At 36.0% G+C, this 24,518-nt stretch overlaps 2 protein-coding genes across 3 annotated transcripts; both read left to right on the top strand.

The window, feature by feature from the left end:
- The first annotated feature begins 428 nt into the window (after positions 1 to 428).
- Positions 429 to 6,290, top strand: mrps15 (mitochondrial ribosomal protein S15). The gene is made up of 8 exons (XM_008431111.2): positions 429 to 694; positions 2,906 to 2,968; positions 3,045 to 3,120; positions 4,098 to 4,146; positions 5,002 to 5,086; positions 5,199 to 5,257; positions 5,671 to 5,862; positions 6,027 to 6,290. The coding sequence occupies exons 1-8, from the start codon at positions 550 to 552 to the stop codon at positions 6,126 to 6,128; spliced, it is 771 nt and encodes a 256-aa protein (XP_008429333.1). The 5' UTR covers positions 429 to 549; the 3' UTR covers positions 6,129 to 6,290.
- Positions 6,291 to 13,016: 6,726 nt separating this feature from the next.
- Positions 13,017 to 21,795, top strand: oscp1b (organic solute carrier partner 1b). 2 transcript variants are annotated; one of them, XM_008431109.3, is made up of 11 exons: positions 13,017 to 13,244; positions 13,629 to 13,670; positions 15,793 to 15,947; positions 17,355 to 17,522; positions 18,450 to 18,530; positions 18,628 to 18,731; positions 19,184 to 19,312; positions 19,737 to 19,806; positions 19,967 to 20,106; positions 20,219 to 20,282; positions 21,455 to 21,795. In XM_008431109.3, exons 1-11 carry the CDS (start codon positions 13,133 to 13,135, stop codon positions 21,572 to 21,574), a joined length of 1,185 nt encoding a protein of 394 aa, XP_008429331.1. In that variant the 5' UTR covers positions 13,017 to 13,132; the 3' UTR covers positions 21,575 to 21,795. The 2 variants fall into 2 exon arrangements, with proteins under 2 accessions (XP_008429331.1, XP_008429332.1); XM_008431110.3 differs by lacking the exon at positions 13,629 to 13,670.
- Positions 21,796 to 24,518: the final 2,723 nt, after the last annotated feature.

Below are 24,518 nucleotides of genomic sequence, written 5' to 3' on the forward strand. Positions count from 1 at the left end.
AAGAGAAATGGTACATGTAATTTAACAAATTAGAAGCCTAAATTTTAAGTCTGTACTTGGTAAAATACATTTTGGTGTTTACTTTTACCATGTTTACGTTGGACAAAAAATGAAGAATATAAGGAAGGAAAGATAAAAGAAAGTCACAAGGAAGGGAGTAAGTAAGAACACAAGAAATATAAGGTATAAAGGACAAAAAAACCTTGCTTTGTCCATGCTCTTATTTTTCTATACTCATCTAGACAATGATGACATCAAATTTCATATTGTTTTCAAATTCCATAGGAGTCTTTTTAATTGTTAATTTATTGTTAATAAAACAAAAACACTATTTTTAACTTTTTTTCATGTATTTTAAAGTGAAGGTAATTCTATCGATGTTATCTGGGATGGTTAGCTCAGCCTACTTGTCCAATCCTTTTCTCACACTCCGCTAGTAGAGTCTATCTAAAATGGCGGACCTCTTGTAGCGGTCGAGTGTGATTACATGTCACACTTCAAGCATTTCCAGCGGAGTTATTTTATGTGTATTTATCTATAATCTAAATCATGTTTTCCAGTTTTGGCCTGCGGACCATTCTGAAGTCCTCCGTGGGTGTTTTGTGTGAAAGTTCCGCTTTGTTCCCCACGGTGTCGGTCGGACCTTGGAGCTGCTGCGCTTCGGCTCTATTATCAGGACCTGCAGTTAGCAAAGGTGGGTAAAATAAATTAAAACCCTGAGGAAGTAAATACTCCTTCAAAATCCACCCTAAATGTTAGAAAATTGCGGATAGAGCCTTGCTGTCATTTGTACCGTCACCAGCAGTCGGCGCTGTTGACGAATTGAAGTATGTCAACTTTTTAGATGAAACTCTTTATTTGTTTACAGAGTACAATGCTTTAATTATGTGCGTTTGCCCAGGAATGTTTGGTACTTTGTTCTTCTTATTCAGACCGAACAATATAACTATTTTACGAAATGTTTACATATTATAAAAAGAATGTGCACCCCCTTTCAAGCTCTTGATATTTAACCATCCCATCTCAAAGTGAAATAATCTGATCTTTGCAGGTTGTATTATCATTTGAATTTGACCTCAAGTGTACACAAGCACAGCTGAAGTAGAATAGAAAACGTTTTGTATGTGGAAAAGTAAGTACACCCCACCTACCTCTGTAGGATTTAGAAGGGAAAGTTGCAGTCAGGTGCCACTTATTATGCACTTGATAAACTGGTCATTAGAAAATTTGGTCACCTTTATTAAATTTTGTTAGTTTGCTCGTGTGTTAACACAATGCCTGGGTGGAAAGACACCAGCAGTGGTCTTACAAATGCCACACTTAGTGGTTTTAGGTCTGGGAAGGTTTCCTAAATTACTTTCAAACTATTAACAATCTATATTGTCACAGATTGAGACACTTACAGCTAAGAAGGGCTCAGTTACTGGTACCAAACAAGGTTTTAACAAGTTCTTGTTTCAAATTTAAATGAGTACATTTGCAAAAAAATACAGAACAATTTAAAGTTCTTTAAATTACAGACCAAAGAAAGTGTTCTAATTACTATTGTGGAAACTATTGGAACAGCACCTTTTATAATTCTGAATTAAGGGTTGTTACCTGAGCATGTAGCCTGACTACTTTACCAGCTGTTCTATCAATAAAACAACTTGGGTCACAGTTTAAAAGGATTTTATTTTAGACATAACTACAGTCATAAATAAAGCTGGATATCAAGTCTAAAAACAACTGCCCAAGTTAAAAAAAATAAATAACTAAACATAGTTTGTTTTATGTTGTTTATAAATCTGTCCAGTTCACAGCCATCGATAGAAGCGAAACTTTTACCATCATAAAACCTTAATAATCTCCGTCCAGCAGTCTTCTTTTTAAGCACTTAGTGTCTCCGCACAGTAAGAAAAGACACATATGTTAATAATAATGTTATGAATACATTTTCCGTAACATCCTAAGGATAGATTATTGAGGAAAAACGTGATCATGGAGACAAACATGCTATGTGGACAGAAAGAAAGTAATATTTTTTATGCCATTTTAAAAAGTTTCCATAAGGCCTGACTGACAACGTAAGCCATCTCCACTGCAATTATTTATCTGACTTCTCACCGCAACATCTTTCATCATTATCATATCTGTACCATCTAGAGAAGCTTTGCCTTCATTTCCCCCTTTTAATCTGCCTTATCAGCCCAGATTGTCAGATTGCATATGTCAGATTGTCATATGCAATCTGACAAAAGTACTATACGGACTTTTTCACTTTTGTGCATGTTACAGCTGCAAAATTCAATGAGTGTTGGGATTTTGTGTTGTGGACCACAGGCAAAATGATAAATTGTTTTCCTCCTTTAAGTAGAAATTCAATAAGTGTATGCATTTTTACACACTGAGCTGATGCTTTGTAAAGCTAGGTTTTTTTCTGCATGACATAGAAAGGGAACCTGAGAATCAGTTGCACACATTTGTAATGAGAACTAATCAGAATTTCAGGAAGCCACTTCATTGATGGTTGTGATGATATAGAAAACCACTATCTTGTCACTATCAGTTGCATGCGTAGTTGTGCTATCTGACATGCAGGATAGACATGTTATGTTGCTTATCTTGGTTATATTTTGAAAAATTCTTCAGGCAGTTGCGCAATTTTTTCATGTTGACCAGTTTTTTCATCATCATCCTTTGTTATACAAAAAAAGAAATCTTGCTCTTAATGCTTCAACAAGAAAATTCTTAAGGTGTTTTGTTTTGTCAAGGTGAAACAGTTTGAAACTGTTTTATTTGTAGACGTATGCTTCTTCCTGCATGAGAATTTAGCATTTCTTGTGTTCACAATAAAAATCTAAAATCTTCCAGTCCTCACAATTTTAGATTCCTTGAGCTTTTTTTCTTTGTCTTTTGGTTTCAGGAGTCTTTGCAGTCCCACCACCTGTGAGACATTATGCCCGGGTTGCAAAGCGAAAGACGACAGGTGTGCATTAAGAGCCAAATGTGCATATTTTGGGATAAAAGAAAGTCTTCTCATGTGAGCAATTGGTTTCTTCCAGGCCCAGAAAGCCAACTCAGTGATCTTGCTCCAGCAATGCTGAAGATGGAGTATGCACCTGTCCCACTTGCTCAGACGTAAGACAAAACATTTCGGTCGACCCTGCGAGCAATTAAAGATGGACAAAAAAATGTCTTGCAAAAGTATTTGCATATCTGAACACATTGTATCACTAAATAAAAGAGGCAGAAAGTATATTTGTATACTGTCACATTTTATTGAGCCTCTGCTACTTTGATATGCCTTAGTAAAATTCATTGCAACAAGTTACCTTAAAAAAACACTGTATTAGTGATTAGATTCCACCTGTTTTGGATGTTGATTCCAGCTGCAGTTACAGTGAGCCTTTTTAAAGTAACTCAAGGTCAGGCAGATTGGACAGCAGTGTACACAACTAATAGTTTTCCCACTGATTGATTCTCCCACCTGAGCTCTGGATCTCTACAGCTCCTCTAAAGTTGTAAGAGAGAGACCTCTTTGCTACTCTTTTGATTGAAGCTCTTTTCACCTGGACTGTTAGTGTAGGTGGACAGCTATGACTTACTAGGTTTTCTTCTGTTTCATCTTCACATAAGGGACTGAACAGTTCTCTTTAAGATGGGATATTGTTTTATAGCCTGACCCTGATTTTAATGTTCTCTGAAAAATTTCTTAATATTTATACTAAGTTTGCATTGCACTGAGGTTAACTTCTGAGGTCACAATTTGGTTGAGGGGATTTACAGGCTTGCTTTTACCTTTTCTTTCAGGTAATTACATTTTAAATGCAGATGCATGCAACATTTTTCAGATAGAACATTAAAATCATTGCCTTTTAGCTGATGTACTCAGTTGCACAGTTATTCTGTACTGTGTGCTGGTCCATTGCATAATATCTCAGTAAAATACATTGCAGACTTTAGTTGCAGACCTTTTCACAAAATTTGAAAAGGTTCAAAGGATGGCAATACTTTTGCAATATTTCTGTTGCAATACGTTTGCAACAGAAATATTGCATACTTCTGTTTCAGAATGAATTCATGTTAATTAAGCATGGCTTTATTTGTGTTTACAGGACTGACGATCTCGTCAAACGTCTTCTTTCACTGGAACTGGCAAGTCATGTAAGAACTCATGGTTTAAAATAAAAGTATGGTTTCACTGTGTGTTTTGTTTTTAAAACTTGACTTGGACTGATGGAAGCTTATATTTTATTTACATGCAGTAGGAGTTAACAATACCTGATGCTACACAGAAAAAAATTTGTTGACATAAATAGCAACTTTTCAGTTCATTTTATTTCAAAATTGAAGTCACATTTCTATTCAATTTTCGTCAAATTGTTGTCATTTTTCACATGCACTGCAGCACTGAGATGTTTTAATGTCTGACATCTAGGAACAAAACATAGCATTTGGTTAGAATTACATTTTCCACAATAATTAGCAGGTATTGTACAGATAAGACGTAAGGCAGTGAAGTGTAACAAGGGCTTTCCCATTCATTTCACAACTGAATATGTCCAAATAGATGTTGTAATTGGGGTGCTGTGGTGGAGCAGGAGTAAAGCACAACGCACATATGGAGGCCATAGTCCTCGTTGCGGTCGACACAGATTGAGTCCTAGCCTGACTACACTTGCCACATGTCTTCCACCTCTCATTACTCACTTTCCTGTCGATTCACTATCAATTGAAGGCCACTAGAGCAAATAAAACCATAACAAGATGTTGTAATGAGCAGAAAACCAAAAATTATGATCGAAGAACCAAACTAAAGTTTGATTTAGTTTGGTTAGCTTGACTTGGAACTGAATTCTTTATGATCTGAAATACTCTCTGGAATAGACCCGTATTAAGCTTTACTCATCTCACCAGCTTCCCTGTCCCCGCTGGAGAAAAGCACGTTTTCCCCCTTAAGGGGATAGCCACCTATTTTAAATTCAGTAATGATTGTAACTGTGTTATCTATGTCCTCAGAAGGAAAAGCTCCAGCTGAAAAAGGAACAACTGATTACAAAAGTTCAAAGAGATGAGAACGATCGTAATTCAGTCGAAGTAAAGGGTGAGGAGCCATTAATGTTGCATGTGATGTCTCTACTGAAATTTAAAGATAAGTACAACCTTATCTTAATCAAATCAGATTTGAATTTCCCTTCTGATGTTTCTCATCGCAGTTGCTGTTTTGACCGCAAGAATTCGAAACTATCAGGAGCATTTGCAAAAACACCACAAGGTGAGTGAAATGAAGTCTTTGCACCTTGTTTGTTAAACTGTTTTTTGTGCATTCTTTATGAAAATAAAATGGCATGATTCAGAGTCTTGTCTCAACAACCTTCATGTGTCAGCTTCACCTCATTTTAGCTTCCTCTGGTGTGAAGTGTATATGTGCTACAGGATTTCCTGTGTACTAAGCCCACATAAAATAAAATGTGTACAAGCACAGCCGCGGTCGGAAGTTTCCATCTTACGTCACACTTAGAACATTTTAATCATTAAAACTGAGGGCAGAGGTTGCGAATTTAAATACCATCTCTGTGACATCAACGAGTTGCATTTGTTTTCATGAGCAAAACAAGCAGGTGTTGTCTCATTTTGAGTTTTTTAGATGGCATTTATGGTTTGTTTTAATATGTTGTTTCATGCTAGGACAAAGCTAACAAGAGGCGCATGCTAATGGCCATAGATCGCAGGAAAAAACTTCTAAAAAACCTCAGGTTGGTTCGTTTTGACACCTTTGAGAGAGTGTGTGAGCAGCTCGGCATTGTCTACACCTTCCCTCCAGAATACTACAGGCGGGCAACTCGCCGCTGGCTGGCCAAGAAAGAGTTTTGTATTAAGGTAATAATCAAATAAACGCAATTTTTTGAGAACATTGAGATTTTTTTCATGTATTCCACTGTTCTTTGTCTTTGTAATAATTTATTAATGATTGCATTGTTTTTTTTCACACCCAAACCAACGCTTGTCCTGTGTTTTTTTTGTTTTGTTTTTTTTCTTCTCAGGTTTTCAAGGCGGTGCAGAAGCAAAAAGCAGAGCAGAAGATGAAGCAGCAAATATCCACCTCAGAGACAAAGGAAGCCAAGGCACCAGAAGCCCAAACATAATGAAACAAACTAATCTGTACAGCTGGCTGCTCTCAATGCTTATGGCTTATGTTTGATTGTTTCATCTCAGACTTTCACGTTCCATCTTCTGTGCTTCCAACCTAATGTTCTTTTATTTGTCTTACATTGTCAGGTTGTTGGAAATAAAATTTCAAAAAAGTCTTTGTTTTGGCATGTGCAACTCACAACACCAGAGGGTGATTTTGGTTTAGAAAAAATACTTACTGAGAATCTAGATTACTAAAAAATAGAAATTCTGAGAAAACAAAGTGGGGTTCAATTTAACAAGAAAACCCCCGTCTGCAGATTATGCCTTCTATCTAAGCTTTCAATCATACAGTTTTAACTCAGTCAACAATATTTCACTCTGTCATTCTACATCAACCGATTTCCTGGTATAAAGTCTGTTTTATGCAATGTTTTAAATCCAAATAACTTTGACACTTCCTTGTGCAGAAGATAAGGCTTTACATTATTTGTTTCCCTCCATTTTTTAAAATGCATCTCAACTTAAAGCCTAGTGATTTATAATGAAACATTATATTTTGCACATATGCACATTACTAACTAAAGCTAATGACTAAACACTCAGGTTATTTTTCGGTTGGGCAAATAAAGCAAGTAATTTGTGAAAAACACAAACTTTCTATAAAGCCAGTTTACAACATTCCCAACAAAATCTAGAAGTGTGAAGCTTGTCGAATGAATAGGATAGCTAAACTGCTGAAAAAGCTGTTGAAGTCTATAAATTAGTCGAGACATCAGGAGACATGTTGAGTTATAGATATAACAAAACAAACATGGGGTGTCGGTGAGTTTGGCACTGTGACTTCTCAGTTTGGTCAGAACTATGTTGGGGCAGTCGGGAAGAGAGTGTTGCCAGGGATACAGACATGCAGGCATCATGAGAGTCATTGCTGCCTAAAGCGCATCTGGGCTTTCCACACTGCTGGACAGAGGAATAGGACTGAGTAGGGCTCCCTAAATCCAAGTAACTTCATCCTAGCAAAAGAAATGACTGATAAAGGTTCTTCCATCAATCTTTTTTCTGCAAAAAAAAAATAAACCATGAAAACTGCAGTAAATGTGTATTGTATTACAAAAAGGTGTTAATTGACGAGAGTGGAGAATGAACCTTTGTAACAAATGCTCTTGTAAATCAAAAAATCCAGTTACATTCAGATATGATGTTACAATTTTTGTCCACATGCATGAGCCTTCAGTTTGCTCCAATGAATACCTTCAGCCTACGTCATATTAGAGAGCCATGCTGTGTAAGGTCTCATGTTTCTGCTAATAATCAGTTGGTAATTCTGAGGGTGTAGCTTCACTACAGTTGTGTCAAACATGTGGAGACAATATTTGTCACACCAGTCAAACTCAAAAAGTTTTTATTAGAGAGACTGTTTTTGGTGGGTCAGGGGAAATCCTTTCTTCCTATTTTCACAGAGCATAAATTACTTTTTTGGCACAAGTGATCTATCTCCGTCATTTTTTTTTTCATCTGCCAGCGGGCAAAAATAAATGAATTCTAATTCATAACCTGTCTACAGTCATAGAAAAATTTAAATCCTGTATTTAGATCTTGAACTACAGCTGAGTTCTCTTCTTGAATAAAACTCACCATTTGATTTGGAGCCAATACAATATACAGGGTGTTTCATGCATTGGAAGCCTAAAATAAGCCAATAAAAAGTTTTAAAATTATTTTATGTGCCTGGATGTCAAGACAGATAAACTACAATAATATCACAGTGATTTTGTCTGCTGGCCTTCAACAGTGTAATAAAAACAATTTGTAATATAAGACCAAAAGCCTGTAACCTCAGCCTGCCTCCTGCTGTTGTCCCCTTGTAAATCCTACATCCTTAACTAATGGGCAACTGTGCTACTTTTCTTATTTCTTAAAGATGTTTCAACTCTTATCCAAAAGGTTACTTCAGTGCTGAACATTGTTGAAAGTAACGAGCATAATTTGAAGTCGGAACGGTCACACTAACAGGGCTAATTAGGAAACTAATGGGGGAAATAAGACATGTGAGTTATTAGCCCTACCCTCATTTGACAGAATCCTTACAAATGAGGCCATTTGAACACTTGTGTGATAAACAGCGTTTGGTTCCTCTATTTAAAAAAAAAAAAGGAATTAAAAACCAAAATGCAGCCCCTCCCTCTTGCACCCCTGCAGGTAAGTGCATGTCGCCGATTGTATTGTGTTCCTCATCAAACACTGACTGAAACCAAAACAAACACTTGCCTCAGCTGTCCTCAGGTATGTTAAAGCAGGAAGACAGGCCTACTCAAAGTCACCGCCCCAGTTACAGACTCTCCCCCCACTGAAAAAGATCTGTATGTCTCACTAACATCTCTGCATCTAAACTGTGTTCCCTCGACAGTTCTCACAAGTACATTCATTTACTGAACGGTGCTTTTATGGGGAAAAAAAGCTTTTAAAATTACAGTCTTAACTGGGCTCATCTTCTAGTGAGCCGCAAAAGCCTAAGAAAAGCATCAGTTGTCGTTAGCCGTCCTAGTTTGCATCCCCCACAGATCTTTGTCATCCTCAGAAAACAGCAGTTTGTTGGCAAACCAGCGTTTCACAGCTCATGATCGTCACAGTTTCCTGTGTGGTGTGAAGCTTGTCAGTTTGATCAAACGGAGTTCAGACTTCTGGTAAGTGACATGTTTGCTCTCTCTGTCAGCAAATTAACTTAACCATTCTCTAGTGATTTAATTAAACTATTTATTCTGGGACTTGCAAATCAACTAGGGACGTTTTTGTTTGCAGACTAAAACTTTCATATTAAATTTAATGTAACTTTATACTTTTTTTCTCTCACTTCCTTTTGGTAGTACCTTCTAATTATGGTCACATTTACGTGTCTGGCTACAAAAGCATAGTTACGTAAACCAGGGTTAAGGTTATGCGTTCTTCTGGAACTACTGAACATAAAATATACAACTTATATTTTAACGCCATATTTGTCATAAGAAAAAGAACAACTCTGGTTTTTGTAGAAGGATTGCCTGAAACTGTATGGTAAGCCTATGTCAACATAAGAAAAATTAGTTTAACTGTATAATTGTGGAAAAGGTAAATTATTTATTTACTTGATCGGTCAGAGCTACTCCACTCCACAAATTAGTTTCGGTGGCATTTAGAAAATATGTGAAAACTTTGTTGAACAACTCTAATTTGTTGAAAGATTAATAAATTCTGATTCCTTAAACACATGGCCTATAACTCACATTTGCTGTATTTTATTGAATAGTAAAATGCTTAACTGGAATAGTTTTCTACAAATAGCCCAACTCTGATGATATTTAAATGTTTCATAAGCATGTTGTGTTGTGTCTTGTGACGCATGGTCACCTCTTATTTCACGCTTCATTTTTACAGGGTGAAATAAAACATTCCTCTCCAGCAGTTCAAATGTCAAACCCAGTGGTCACCAATCAACCTGGTGCAGGAGGCTATGGGACGAATGTCCAGACTGGAGAGTGGAGCACTGGCTTGTGTTCATGCTTTAGTGACTGCTTAATCTGTGAGTGCAATCGGGTCATTTATGTCCTATGCAAATGGTTTTAAAGAGTGAGAAAGCTATAGTTCTGTTGGTCAAACTGTCTCAATATATGTTTTCAGGTGCTTTTGGTTGCCTCTGTCCAATTGGTCTGAGTTGCTACACTGCAAATAAGTATGGTGAAAACTGCTGCCTGGGTTGTGTGCCAGGAGGCATTACTGCCATGAGGACTCATATGAGACTGACATATGGCATCCAGGTACAAAATCGATCAATTCCTGTCTTATGTGAAGTTAGGGAGATTTGTTGCAAAACTGTAGATCTTATGAAAGGCAGAGATTTCACAAACGAACGAAATAATGTGCTTTCCCTAAGATTATGAGAACTTAACTTGCATGCATTTCTTCATTCAAGTTCCCTATTGTGAATTTTACTTGTCATTATTTAACCACAGGGGACGGTATGCAACGACGCCCTCATGACTTTTTTCTGCGGACTTTGTGAACTGTGCAGGATGGCCCGAGAAATTCGCATCAGGAATGGAGACGTTACAATGTAACATGATGATTTCATAAGCCCTGCACTTATTGCTCAGTATAATAAGTGTAATTCTGCTCACATTGAAAACATTTTTTGTATATAACATGCTTTTACTAACAACATGTTATGGGCATATGTTCATCTCTAAAATGATTTAAACATTTCACATCCTTGCCATGTTTGTGTAAAATTAGAGAAAGAGTCAAAATGTACAATGTATATGAATATTTTATTAAAAATCAAACTGCTTATGTGGAGTTCTATTTCTGATTTGCTTCCAAAATGTTAAATTAAGCTACTTAATCCCTTAATATACAACCACAAGGAAAAAGTCTTAATGAGCTGGACAATGATATTGTTTCTCCTTTAGTAATTCTATGTCAGGGATTTCCATACCCTGTTCTGAAATATATATGGGCAGCTTAATTTGACTTGATAACACTGAATACAATAATCAATTCTGCGTTTTTATGTTTTACATTTTAAAGGCAACATGAACTTGCTTGTATTCGCTTTGAATTGCTTGTAAACCTTTCTGTTGTTCTCTTGCAGAGTGTTGATAAAGATAAAGTTTGTCTCTGTTTGTCAGTGTGTGGACCACAGATCTGAAATCATGATTAGAATGCAGCAGCACACTGTCACCTAAACCATCTGCAGCCTGTCAATAGGCTTGGGTTCAGTTAGGGTGATTTGTTGATGTCTGACGATGAAACTGTTTAGGCCTTTCAGATTAAGACCCACAATAAATGGTAAACAGTGCAGAATTGTCATCTGACAGGAAAATAACTCCAGTTTGGGGCTTAGCTGCTTGTTTAAAGAACGTTTTAGATCATTCTTTTTATGGTGTTTTAAAACCATAAGATCAAACATAGACCATGGAAATTGGCAAGGTAAGAATCTGTATAGATCTATCTCCTGCTTTGGTCATTTATTGTATTCTTTATTCACACACATTATTATTTTAATCACTTTTTGTGATCTCCAAGCCATAGTTGCACAAAAATTTGATTAATATGTTATTATATACAGAATTGGATAAAAAGGTATTTCTCACTTACAGATGTCCTTCTTTTTTGCCTTTTAGTCTCAGAATCATAGAACTCATTTAAATATGTCAAAAATAACCAGAGAAAATTTGAAAAGCAATGTTGAAATGATGATTCCATAAATACCCCACTCAAACTGTGTTTTGTCCATAATTACACATTACAGCAAATGTCGGCTAATTTAGGATCTAAGAAAAAAGAACACTTATAGTTTGACACCTATCCCCTTTGGTTTGTTCAGTTTAACAAAGTAAGAAAATAACTTAATTACTATCAAAGGACAATTACATTTTTGGAGTACTTCCAACTATCCAAGTTTGACTATCCAAGTACTTCAAAGAACGATGGCTGTGGGAAGGAAAGCTATCCTTTGTGTTGACTTTGTGTTGAAACTGTTCTGAAGAAGCTTGTGACTGAAGGCACTGTATTATTGCATAATAAGCCTTTGAAAAGGATGCTTGTTATTGTCCATTGCCAGCAGGAGCTTGTTGAATAATGTGCATTAAGTTGATAGAACAATAAAGGCAAAAGCAGAACTGTGTAGAGGGCAAATACTTTCAAAATCAGGCTCCTTTTGAAAATCTTCATTAAATCAAATACTTTTGCTAGTTCATTACTTAACATGCATATAATCAATCACATCATTACAACCTGACAAATTCAGGCAGAAGAACTAGACATTTCCAAGTTTTCCACGACATAAAACCTTTGAAATCAGTACTTCTAGTAGGTAATCTACATTGGAACACTGAAAACACTTCCTGTGATAAAATCTACCGTTTACTGTATGTTCATATGACCTCCAAATGGTACATGTTTAGCAGATGAACTGAAGTAGAAGTAAAAAGTCTGCTCCAATACAATTATTCCTAGAAGATTTTTTTTTTGTTTCTAAAAGCTACTCAAATGTCACTAGCACCCACCTCTGCACATGAATGTGCTTTGATGCAGATCATACTTTAGTTCTGGCTTTATTGGGTCTTCATATGCCATGTCCTCATGGCTTAATTTCTTTGTGTTAGCAACGGCTTTCTTTTTACAAAGTTTGAATGCCCGGCAAAGTTTAGTCATGTCTACAGATTTTTCCATCTGAGCCGAAGGTCACTGCAGGAATTCAGGAGTTACCCGTAGAAATGCACTGTGAGGCATTCAAAGCTTGAGACATAGTTTAAAACCCAACCCTGATGTAAACTTCTTTACAAGCCTATCATTGAAATATCTGGTGCAGTTTTTGGTCTTTATTGTGCTGTTTGTTCACAGATGTTCTCTCATAAACCTCGAGGCTTTCAGAGAGAAGTTGCATTCATACTGAGATTAAATCGCACACAGATGGGCTCTTGATTAGGCAAGACCTGGAAGCAATTGGCTTCACAGGATTTTGTTTAGAAATTTCAGAGTAAAGAGGGCTTAATAGAAACAAATGCCTCACTTTACATACTTTTATTTGTGACGTTTTGTATGTACTACACAATTGTATAATGTTCAGTATTTGGATGATGAGATGAAAATACATCGTATGTAGTTTGTAATGTAACGTGTCTGTATTTAATTTTTGGAAACGCATTCAGTTGAGTTTATTTGATATTTTGGAAAGCACCATAAGTAAATTAATTTACATTATTTTTGTAATATCATAATTACTTCTACTATAAGCAAAAGGTGTGCTAACTATTCGTTCCCACTAAAGTCGCATCAAAAATGTATATATTTCCCCCCCTCTAAGTTCAACCACAGTCTTACGCATACGCGCTTTCGTCACTGCTCTGTGATTGGCTCTTTTGTTCGTGGCCTGGCAACCAGAAGCGGCTTTACCAAACACACAGACCCCTTCATAGCAACTAGTTAGAGGTGTCCTGCAATTAGCTTGATAGGAAGATTCAAGACGTCAAATTCAAACATGTCTACGAGGACTCTACCGCTGCTCTTTATCAACCTCGGCGGAGAAATGCTGTACATCCTGGACCAGCGGCTTCGAGCTCAGAATATACCCGCTGACAAAGCTAAGAAAGGTAGCGAGCTTAGCAGCTATTCAGCTAACAACACAAATGTCACTATACTCCAAAAAAACGCAGATGATGCAGTAAGAGGAGTTCATTTGCCTGTTCATCAAATGGTCAGTGTGCCTTTAAATTGAGGTGATACAAAAAATATATCTATTGATTATCAGACAGTGAGCAGTTAACGTTGTAGGATCAAATAGTTGGACTAGTTTGCTCCTCCTTAGAGTAACTTTTAAAAAGTGAGGGTTCAGAACAGATTTTACTGTCTTCTGTTGGTAATAATTAAATGTTGTTACATAACGTCAACAAAATTATACTTCATTAGAGATAAATGAAATTATATTTTTTAAATCTTAAATTTTTTTTTAATGCATTTTCTCTTGATTCATAAAGTTTCCACTGTACCTGCCTGGATAGAGGAAGACAGAAAGAGAGGTATTCAGTGTAAACATGCACTTCTGCATTAGATGCTCTGCTTTGCTTTGACCTAGCTGGACTATATGCGCTGTTTAAACTACAGAATATGTCGAACAATAAATGTGCATCATGATAAATCAAAATGTCATCAAAACATGGATTTATTTCAGTAGTTAGACTCAGAAATGGGAACTTGTTCATTAAAATTTTCAGAAAAACAGAATTACAATCAATAAAAAGAAACACTTGAAATAAATCACACTGTGTAAAGAATCCATAGAAGAGCTTCAGTTTTTGAATTAAATTACAGAAATATATTATTGTCTCATTTCAGAAATTCTCAATGATTATTAGTCACATAAGTGGCTGAGTCAACCAAATTGCATGCTTGGTACAAACTTAACATTATATGAGCTTGCAATGTGTAGTTAAAATAAGTGTTTTATGCCATTACTGTAATTTAAAGTGTTTATAAGTTACAAAGTTCCATGTTGACTTTTATATTACAATTTACTACATATAACAATGTTATATAATCCAAAAGCTACTCCTTTTGCTTTCTGCGGATGTCGTGGTGGTTGTGTCTTCCTTTGTTTTCAGCAGGACAAGGCGTGGGCTGATATCAGATTCTCATGAAGACCTTGATTAATAATGCCACAGTATCTAAATATTTACACAAAATTTACCACTGTACACATACAATGAGATTAAAGTCAGCTCCAACAGTGCAAACAATATAGGAAATGTGTACATTGTGTACAATGTGTATATGGTGATATTTACAATTATACATTAGTTATATGTACATACACATATAACCAAAGTATAATTAGTGTATGTGAGCATTCAGGGTGTTAATTACTTTTGATAAATTCATAAATCGTCTAACATAACAGCTATTCCTACTAATGTCAAAACAATATAACATCAATACAGTTGTTGAAATCCTATTTCAGTCATCATTTTGATTTTTTTTTGTGTCCATAAATTTAAGTAAATATATAGATCTAGACATCGACTGAATTTAGTTATCATTAGTGCTTACTGCGCAGAAAATTATACCTTTTTTCATCTCTTCATGTAGTAACAGAAGTTTGCTTGTTATCTGTTTAACAAGCAGATATCATCTGCTCAGGCAGGCGGCCTGCTGTCAAGTGCGTAACAGCTTGCAACTCAGAACCAAATGTTTCAAAACAGCTTTACTGCAATAAGTGCGATGGGGGCTGCTGCTTTAGTTTCACCCCATAAATGTCTGCGCTTTTCATGATCAGTCATAATTCCAAACAGCCAAATCTGTCTTTGTTGTGAGCGAGGGAAGACAGTTGGATGCTTTTGTTTCCAACTTACCAGCGTAGTGGAGGTTTTTCACTCCTTTACCTAATGCTCCATGAAGTCAGCGTTTGTTATTCCAGCACCTTCTGTGATATGTCATTAAAAGCACTTCAAGCCACTGCATTAATATGATTTGAAAAAATTAAGCTATTTTGAAACTAACTTTTTACACTTACCTGGATACCAATTAATGACCTAAACTTGACTAATATTTAGCATGTTCATGTACATAAAAAAAATATATATATTCGATTTGGATCATTTAGTTCAATTGTGCTGCTGTATGGTTGTTAAATACAGAGCTGTTTGATTAAATTGTTAATGTCACATTGTAGATTAGAGTTCTTCACTCACTGGTGAAAAGAGGAAGTTATTGGAGAAATTAGGTACACTCTAGCCTTTTTATGTGATCTTGTACAGAAAGCACCAACCCAGTGCTCCTTATTATGCATTTGATTAATTGATCATCATAGAAAAATGTTGCGTCTTTTACTAACGGAAAATTTTGAGACAGTTTTCCTAATAGTGGACAATCCAGCAGATTGACCTCAACATCCGGCCTTGCAGAGCTCTAAGGGGGAAAAAGAGCTGAAATCAAACACAACATAACAACACACATACGTGATACCGCCTATCAAACATAATTATAACGCTGCTGCTTTCTTAGGTCCTGCTGGATAAAATCATATTGACCAACCTTTAGCTTAGCGTGCAAAAATGCCTGCTTCTCAGCTTCCACTGTTGAAAGTTCTCTCCAAAATGTGTTTATACTGTTTGAACTTTCTGTTGTATTTCTTTGCCTGATCAGTTATGAATGACATCATCACCACCATGTTCAACAAAAAGTTTCTGGAAGAGCTTTTTAAGCCACAGGAGCTTTATTCCAAGAAGGCTCTACGAACTGTGTTCGACAGGCTGGCCCATGCGTCCATAATGAGACTCAATCAAGCTAGCATGGACAAGGTAATACTTCCCAGTACGGTTATGTTTATTCACGCATGACCTTGAAATGAATCATATTAATCTAATTTACAATAATGGCAACATGTAGTGCCTAATACTCAAGCACATTGAACCTTTCTGCATGATTTTACCTTACATCTACAAACTTCAGTATATTTTATTGTAAATTTATATGATAAATCAAATTGAAGTAGATCACGATCTTGACTTGGAAGTAAAATGTTTAATGGTTTCCAGGCTTATCAGAGATGTTTTGCAGGTGGACATCTAAAAGGCCTGGTGTGCATTAATATTCAAACCCTCTCAGGTTACTAACATCTGTTCTGTAAAGGCATCATATGTTTGTTAGTGTAAGTTATTCTCCAAATAATTACAGCTGTTGAGGCCTGTAGAGGTTTGTTAGAGAAAATTGGTGAGCAAACAACATCATTGTGACAAAGGAAAGCATCACACAGGTCAGGAAAAAGTTGAGAAGTTTGAGTTGAGGTTAGGTTTCAAAACAATATCCCAATATTTAAGCATTTCACACATAGTGGATTGTTTAAATGTTGGGATTTTAACGCATCATCTGAAATGGAAAAAGAATGTCATAACTGCAAGCCCACCAAGACATAACCGCCCACCTAAACCAAGAAGCCGAACGAGGAGTGTGTTAATTAAAGGAGCAGCCAAGAGGCCTTTTGTATCTATGCAGGAGCTGCAGGGAGCTGCTGCTTAAGTGGGAGAATATGTTGACATTTTCCACTATGACTGCTTGTCTCCCACTCTATGAATCTGGCCTTGATGAAAGAGTGGGAGGAAGAGAGCAAAAAGAACCCTGAAGCTTCTTAGGCATGCATAAAACATATTGAAGCATTTGCTCTGGTTACATGATGCCAAAGCTAAATGTTTTGGTCCTAATGCAAAATGCTATGTTCTGGGAACCAAAAACTGCTCTACAAAGCATGCTCATAGATATGAAACATGGTGGTGGCAGCATCATGTGGTAGGATGTTTTTTTTCCATTGGGGACAGAAAGCCAGGACAAGTAACCCAGCTTGCTACTAGCTACTTTTTTTAGCTATTTATTTGTAATATATTTTTGAAATTTTATAATGTTCATCTCACACCTAAAAACCTAGTAAAATTCCATTTAACTTTATGGTTGCAATATAAAAAGTTCAGGGAGTGTAAATGCTTTTCCAAGGCTCTGTATGCATCACATCATCGTCAGATTAAAACACCAGTCAGACGTAAATGCTAGAGTACTACTGTTGCATTTGTATTTTATTGGCACTAGACTGAATCACATGACTAATATGTGGCTCCCCCTGCTGTCTATTATGCAACAACAGATTGTGTTTTCAAGGAGACAGGATTGTGTTTTCAAGGAGACAGTGACGTTGTCCTGTGTGTCCTCCTCCACAGCTCTATGACCTGATGACAATGGCTTTCAAATACCAGGTTCTTCTCTGTCCCCGACCAAAGGACATCCTGCTTGTCTCCTTCAACCACATGGATGCGATCAAAGACTTTGTGAAAGATACTCCTAGCATTTTGAGCCAGGTTGACGAAACATACCAGCAACTCATAGAGGTACAGGAGATGAGTGTGCCACAAATGGTGTATTAATTATTATTAAAAAAGATATAACAGAAGATAAAGTACTGGATATGTTCTACTGGCCAGCAGATTTAGCTCTTTAGCATGAACTGAAGTTAATCTCACAGAGCTTGTCATGCATTAAGGGTCACTGCTTCTCCTCATGCAGGATTTTAAAAACTCTGCAATGCAGTTATATGGCTAACACAATATGGTCGTTCAAGGAATAGAAAGCATAATTTATTAAAGAGCTTTGTAGTAGAATAGTGGCTATAAGACATAATTAGATACCATAGTAACAAAAAGGGCTTTGTGTTTTGGCCTTTTAATTTAAAGCACAAGAAAGAGATTTTAGCTGTGAACTGGAGATTTATGTGTTGTGCATATGTTTATGTTGTTAAAACAAGCATCTACATTTTTTAAATAGAAAAAAATATATATACAAATATATACAGTTGTGTATATATTTGAAAATGTACAAAAACATTTTCATACAAATGTTTTTGTATGAAAAGATACATAACTTTCTTGTCACTGTCTTAGCTATTACTCCAAAACCAAAATAAAAAACTGGATTGCAGTTTGCAAGTGCACTTGGGAACAAATACTTAATTAATTAGACACTTCTTCTGATGTCTTTTTAAACTGAAATTTGCCCATAGTAACAACTATTACATTTGGTGGAAATAGAGGAGCTTTAAGGGCTGAGACTGGCAAGCCTGCTTTACAGTAAAGAGGAAGCAGCATTCTATTTTATGGGTGTTTTGCTTCGGATGTTCCAAGCCCAATCTCAGTGCCATTTAAAATGTATCTGAATAGTTGAAAAACCTCTATTTTTGACAAATATTTTAAATTTGTATATTTTTAAATTATTCTTTAATTATTCTTCAAAAATGATTGCATGTATTCTTTTCTTTTCAGATGTATACGCCCTTGTCTAACGGTGAATTCCAACTGATTAGACAAACCCTTCTCATTTTCTTCCAAGACATGCATATTAGGGTAATTCTTTGTTCATGTTTCCTAAATCTTAGACACTTCTTCAGTGTGATTTTTGAGTCATTTTCGCTACATGTTCTGCTGCTGTGTTTTTCGCCAGGTGTCTATTTTCCTAAAGGACAAAGTGCAGAACTCGAATGGCCGCTTTGTGCTTCCTACTAATGGCCCTGTGCCTCGTGGGACCCAAATTCCTGGAATGATTAGGTGCTAAAGTACTTTTGTCTTATCTTTGTGTTCCTTGGGTTCGAATGTGGACTTTATTAACTAAACACTATAACCAAATGGTAATTCTCCATATGCATATCTACCATTATTGTTTTGGGTCAATTTTCTGAAGGACTGTTTTTGTGAGTTATTAATGTTAAATACTCTTATAATTTTTAGGCTTTCTAATACTTAAATAAGATGACATGTAAAATCAAAAGCTACTTTTGATTTTGTCAGAGGAAGAAAAAAAATTATATATATATATATATATATATAAAACTTACTCTTTGTCATCTTTCTGACACATATATATATATATATATATATATATATATGTCAGAAAGATGACAAAGAGTAAGTTTTATATATATATATATATATATATATATATATGTATAAAACTAAAGGCCTTCTTGCTAATGTTGATATGTTTTCTATCTTATTTTCAGAATTTTTAGCTGTTCTGGCGAAGAATTGACCAGACTACAGTTCAATAACGGAGGGAACTATAGTTCCGCATTACGGGAAGGATCTTTTGAAATGTTTGGCAATAGAGTCACAAAGCTTGGGACAAACATGTAAGATCCTTTATTTTCAAGTTAATGATGAGGAAGAAACATTGAGCTTTATTGCAGGTGAAGATAATTACTTAAAATTTAGAGCCTCCTGACTGAAACTAATTTCCAGTTTTCCTTGAGATTTTGTCTCTGTTTTTTTTTGGAAGCAGTTCAAGTATGACCAATTTTTTTATGATGATCACACTATGATTTCCATAGTGTGATTTTACTTGTTTAGACCTTATCTACATTCTGTTGGTACATTTGTTTCTAAACCAAGTCTCTTAAAAATTTGATCAATTAAATGCACAAATTTATTTTAAATGAAAGTTTAGTTGGGTCAGTTCCTGTTTTTGGAAATAAAAGATTTGGGAGTTGCGCATGCTCTGTTATAAACTTACATGGACTTGTGCGTAAATACTGTCATTTTCTTGTTTTTGTTCAGGTACAGTGTAAGTCGCCCAGTTGAAACACACATGTCTGGCACATCTAAAAGTTCTGCTCAGCACACAAAGGTTAAATGTTGTTCTTGTTAACAATGAAAGTTTAAATAACTTGTGGTAGATGTTGTCTCTATGCAATGTTTACATACATCATGTGGTTGAAAGTTTTTATGTACTATGCTTACTATCAGCAAGAGGTATACTGAAATGAGAAAACTTTGTGTGTCTACAGGTCAATGCTGCCCCAAACCCTCTGGCCAAAGAGGAACTGAATCTGTTGGCCAGATTAATGGGAGGTCTAGAAGTCCAGAAACCAGGAAGCACAGACACCGGTTTCCGGGTGAATCTCTTTGCCACGGATGAAGAAGAAGAGTTAGTGTCATTTCACTGAATTAAGTTTGACAGTTTTTTTCTGCCTGAAACAAACAAAAAATAAGATTCAACCCATTAAAAAAAAACTTACTCTTTGTCATCTTTCTGACAGAGAAGCATTAATATCAAGACCCAATGAGCTTTCATACGGAGTCATAAGCATCCAAGCAACAAAGGTAAACAACTCATCTGTCCGCACTAATTAGTTACGTAGAAAGGGATCTGTCAAGTACTTTAACAATCTATATTCTGCAACACATTTTATGGCAGACAAAGAATATTTTGTCTGAGTGACAACACAGGACAGTTCGTATTAGCCATCAGTAAATGAAGTCTGCATAGAAAGAACTTATCTTGAATTACCTTCAGCTGTTAAGTTCATAGTTATCAGTGTGAGCAGAGATTTAAAATCTAAGATCTAAGAAGCCAAATTTAACAGAACACCTTGCCTGCTGGTCTAAAGCTTAAGTCAGCCTCATACAATATCTTAGTTGTATTCTTAAACATTTTCACATTTTTGCTACAACTGCAATGTATTATGCATTTTATTTGACTGCACAATAAAATGCCGTCAAATAAGGGCTAATTTTCCTATCACTTAACTTAAGTGTAAGGGAAATTAGCCAAAGTTTCTATAAGGCTTTATAACTTGAAATCTGAAAAGTGCTTTCTCCTTAAGCCTGATGTACTTTAATAAAATACAGTTCTGGAGTTAATTTAGCTTAGCTAAACGCGATATGTGGCAGAAAACTGACACTGCACATCATTCTGAAATAGTAGAAGGCTACACAAGATCTTGTGGAGGGGATGAAGTTTACTTTCCGGCTCTCCGTAAAGTGCACCTAAGCATAACCCCTATCTAAGTAGAAAGTCTTAGTCTTAGAAAGTCAAATCTCATTCGTTAGAGTGACTCAGTCAAAATTTAGACCTAAATCCAATTGAGAATATGTGTCAAGGCACTTTTCAGTGCGCTCTGGCTGATCCTGAGCTAAATTGCAAAGAAGAATAAATCTTGATTGTTTTTTTGTTTTTTTGTTTTCCTTTTTCCCCCCCCTCTTTTTTCCATCCAACTTCACTCAAGGAATAAAAGCTACACCCACCTCAACATTTTCACAGCTCCCAGAACACGCAAGACGTTAGACACCAAGGTTATATCTGGTTATGTGTATGAATGCTTTAACCAGAAACTTTAAGCCCTCTTTTACCCTTGATAAGCAGACGGAATGATTGGACTAAAGTTAACGATCAGGGACGTGAAGCTTTGCCCGTTTAACAGGATTTACTGCTTTAGGAGTCCCTGTGATTAGCACTCCAACATAATGACTAGCAGATTACTGTGTCTTTTCAGGATCAACAGGCCAACGCAGAACTGACCAAGATCATGGGAGAGTTCACAGAGTCTGGTGATCCATCTTCAAGTGCCAGCAGCAAAGGAGATGATCTTTTGGCCATGATGGACGGCTTGTGATGCAATCACCTTGACAGAAATCCCCAAAGCAATGAGAAGAGTCCGCACGACTGAAGATCAACCTGCACTGTGGCTATAACGTGCAAACATCCAGCAGCCAGCTCACAGTCAGCCAGAAGACGTCGTTCTTGTGGTGGCTTCAAGATGTGCATGGGAGCAAGGACTCCAATTGGTCATCAGCAGATGTTTTTTTGCTATTAAAAACAAAGAATGAAAGGAAACCAGCAGTAAAGTCTTCTAGTAAGTTTTCGGTAAAAAATAGGAGGGTTAAAAAATTTCCCCCTGAAAGTACAGTAGATGTGTAACAATATTTTGAACATGTGCATGTGGTAATGGCATCCTTTTTACTATCAGTACACATTCCTTTCATTTCACACAATTTAATTTAATCCTGGATGTCAGCAGCTCGTATAAGTTTAGCCCATCAACGCTGATTATGGAGCCAATAGCTCAAAATTTCTTGATTGTTTTTATTTCATGCTGGTTTGAAGTTTACATACACAAGTGTTGTAATACTTTTACTCCATTTATGATTTGAGCTGTTCTTTTTTCCAGAGTGGACTTATAACACCACATACAACTTCAGTGAATCTTAATAATGAATACTTGGTTAGCAAACAGCATCTCAACCACACACTGCCAAGGAACATTAATTCAAATATTAGTGGGGGGGGTCAATTTTAGCTTATGTGCTTTATTTTGACCCTATTTGGATTATAGAAAATCCACATGCAAAATCGTCTCATTTGTAAAATCATTGACGTTGTTTGTTGTATAATCACGCTACCCTAAAAAAGGAATAGTTCAAGTCCGATTTGACTTTTACAACTGTAAAATAAATATAGGAGTTAAATATTTAAAAACTTTTCACGCTATACATTGATGTAGATTTATGTTTAGATGCAGCTCAACAATTTGCTTCCTGGTAACTATCTTGTTTTAATACAGAGCATTGCAATACAAGAAACAGTCTAAGATGTACATATTTTTATGGAGAACTATTTATTAAATTTAACTTTTCTGTGTACAGGGAGGAATTGCTGCATTTCATAAGTTATTAAATGTGCAGTTTATTATTTTAAATATATTGATGAAAACATCACCAGCATGAAAGTTAACACAATACATAAATACCTGTAATGCAGGTGCATCTTAATAAATTAAAATATAATTAAAGAGTTCATTTCAGTTTAAGTCATAACCTTCATAATGCAACTTCATTAACACACAGTGACATATCTCAAGGGTTTATTTTTTCAAAGTGAGGATTATGACTTATTGCTAATCAAAACCCAAAATTCAATTTCACAAAGTCAAATCTGGTATATTACAAAGTGCTCATAAAAAAACAAAATTAAAAAACTGATTTTTAATTTGAAAATGCTTTTATGCCCATATTATCATTAGGAAGGTGTATATTGTACAACACAAAGATATGCTTTTACAGTGGAATTACACCTCTGTGTTAGAAACTTTATTCATTGGTGTTATGCTATATTCAGCTTTTCTGATAAACTTGTTTGAGGTTTTCAATAATTGTCAGCCATAATGATCAAGATGACCAGAAATAAACTCTCGAAATGTGTCACTGCGTGTAATGAGTCTAAAAAAATGTAATTTTTGTGAGTTTTTCTACTGAAATCTATTCACTTTTTGATCATATTATTTATTGAAAGGCATATAAAATTGCCTTTCAATGACTTTATGTGATAGGAGCATGTTGAAAATTAAATCTAACACTAGAGGGAGCCGTCGGAATTTTGTAAAGATTAAGCAAGCACATTTTTCTTCACTGCCACAGACTTCTACAGTTTATCACTACCAACAATTTTTTGGGTCGAGGTAACACGTTATGACTGATCTTGTTTAGCCCTTCTTTAGATCTTCTTTTTACGTATTATTTAATTTAATTTACTTTATAAATTACTTTTCCTCATTTAGTTGTGAAATAGGAATTTTTACCATGGTGTGACATTCAGTGCAATAAAGAAAACTGATTTATTATATTTCTGCTCACTTCTTTGGTAGTTAATACGTCAAACCAGATCATTAAAGTGAACGTCCCTTACTTTAATCCACAGTGATGCACTACCTTTAAAGCAAACATTTCCTGAGAATTACCATAGTAACAGCGCTAACTAACAGAGATGATTTCTTTTGTGTGTGTGTATGTGTGTTTGGTCCGCCTGCAGACAAGTCAAAGTGAGACTGTCTGCACTCCCCCAGTCAGCCACCCTCGCACATGAACACAGTGCATTCCAGGGCGGCAAACATGCTGAGACATTTCTCTGAATTGATCCGGCGAGAGGAGGTTTCTGTTGAGGTTTTCCCAATGAGATCCCAATGCAAGAAACAAAAAACCTCAGGACCCTGAGGATACGGCCTACCTACAAAACAAACAGAAACCACAGCTTTCGTAAGTCCTTCTGAAAGGCTAAGACAGTTAAACTGCTTCCCGTACAATCAAGTATACGTTTTTAATGTATGTGCACTCAGTCATTTTATTTATTTTATTTTTTTACATGGTAGAGGTTTCTCTCTTAGTCTGTGCATTTTAGTTCTGATTCAGTTTCCTCTTTAAAGGCTGTGGGCAGGACACTGTAAAGCCGCAGCCTGACGTGTTTCATGTGGCTGGGGGTAGATCGCTCTGCTGAGTCAAGGCAGGAAGACTGGTGCAACTCAAATGTGGCGCTGCCATTTAACTTGCTCTCTCCTTGTCTGTCGCATCTGCCCACTGGTTGGAAACTGCTACCAGTGGGTGGAATATCAGATTAATCAGTAAGTCTAATTTAAGAGGATAGGTGGGCTCTGCAAAATGTCAGCCACTCAAACGGAGGCTTGCAGAGTAAAGGAACTTTGTAGAGCACTCAGTTGTGAATATTGTGTTGAAAGACTGCATTTCAAACACACATGAATAACACTGAGCTGATATTTTCTGTATTGT

Source organism: Poecilia reticulata, chromosome 16 (genome assembly GCF_904066995.2).
Source record: "Poecilia reticulata chromosome 16, P_reticulata-male-v2, whole genome shotgun sequence".
In the NCBI taxonomy this organism is placed as follows: domain Eukaryota; kingdom Metazoa; phylum Chordata; class Actinopteri; order Cyprinodontiformes; family Poeciliidae; genus Poecilia; species Poecilia reticulata.

Excerpts from the sequence above, each read along its gene's own strand:
- mrps15 (XM_008431111.2), top strand. The coding sequence starts at position 550 with ATGTTTTCCAGTTTTGGCCTGCGGACCATTCTGAAGTCCTCCGTGGGT. Across the intron at positions 5,087-5,198 it reads TAATTCAGTCGAAGTAAAGG|TTGCTGTTTTGACCGCAAGA; the intron begins GTGAGGAGCCAT and ends TTCTCATCGCAG. Across the intron at positions 5,863-6,026 it reads AGAAAGAGTTTTGTATTAAG|GTTTTCAAGGCGGTGCAGAA; the intron begins GTAATAATCAAA and ends TTTTCTTCTCAG.
- oscp1b (XM_008431109.3), top strand. The coding sequence starts at position 13,133 with ATGTCTACGAGGACTCTACCGCTGCTCTTTATCAACCTCGGCGGAGAA. Across the intron at positions 18,531-18,627 it reads TCCAAGACATGCATATTAGG|GTGTCTATTTTCCTAAAGGA; the intron begins GTAATTCTTTGT and ends GTTTTTCGCCAG. Across the intron at positions 20,283-21,454 it reads TAAGCATCCAAGCAACAAAG|GATCAACAGGCCAACGCAGA; the intron begins GTAAACAACTCA and ends GTGTCTTTTCAG.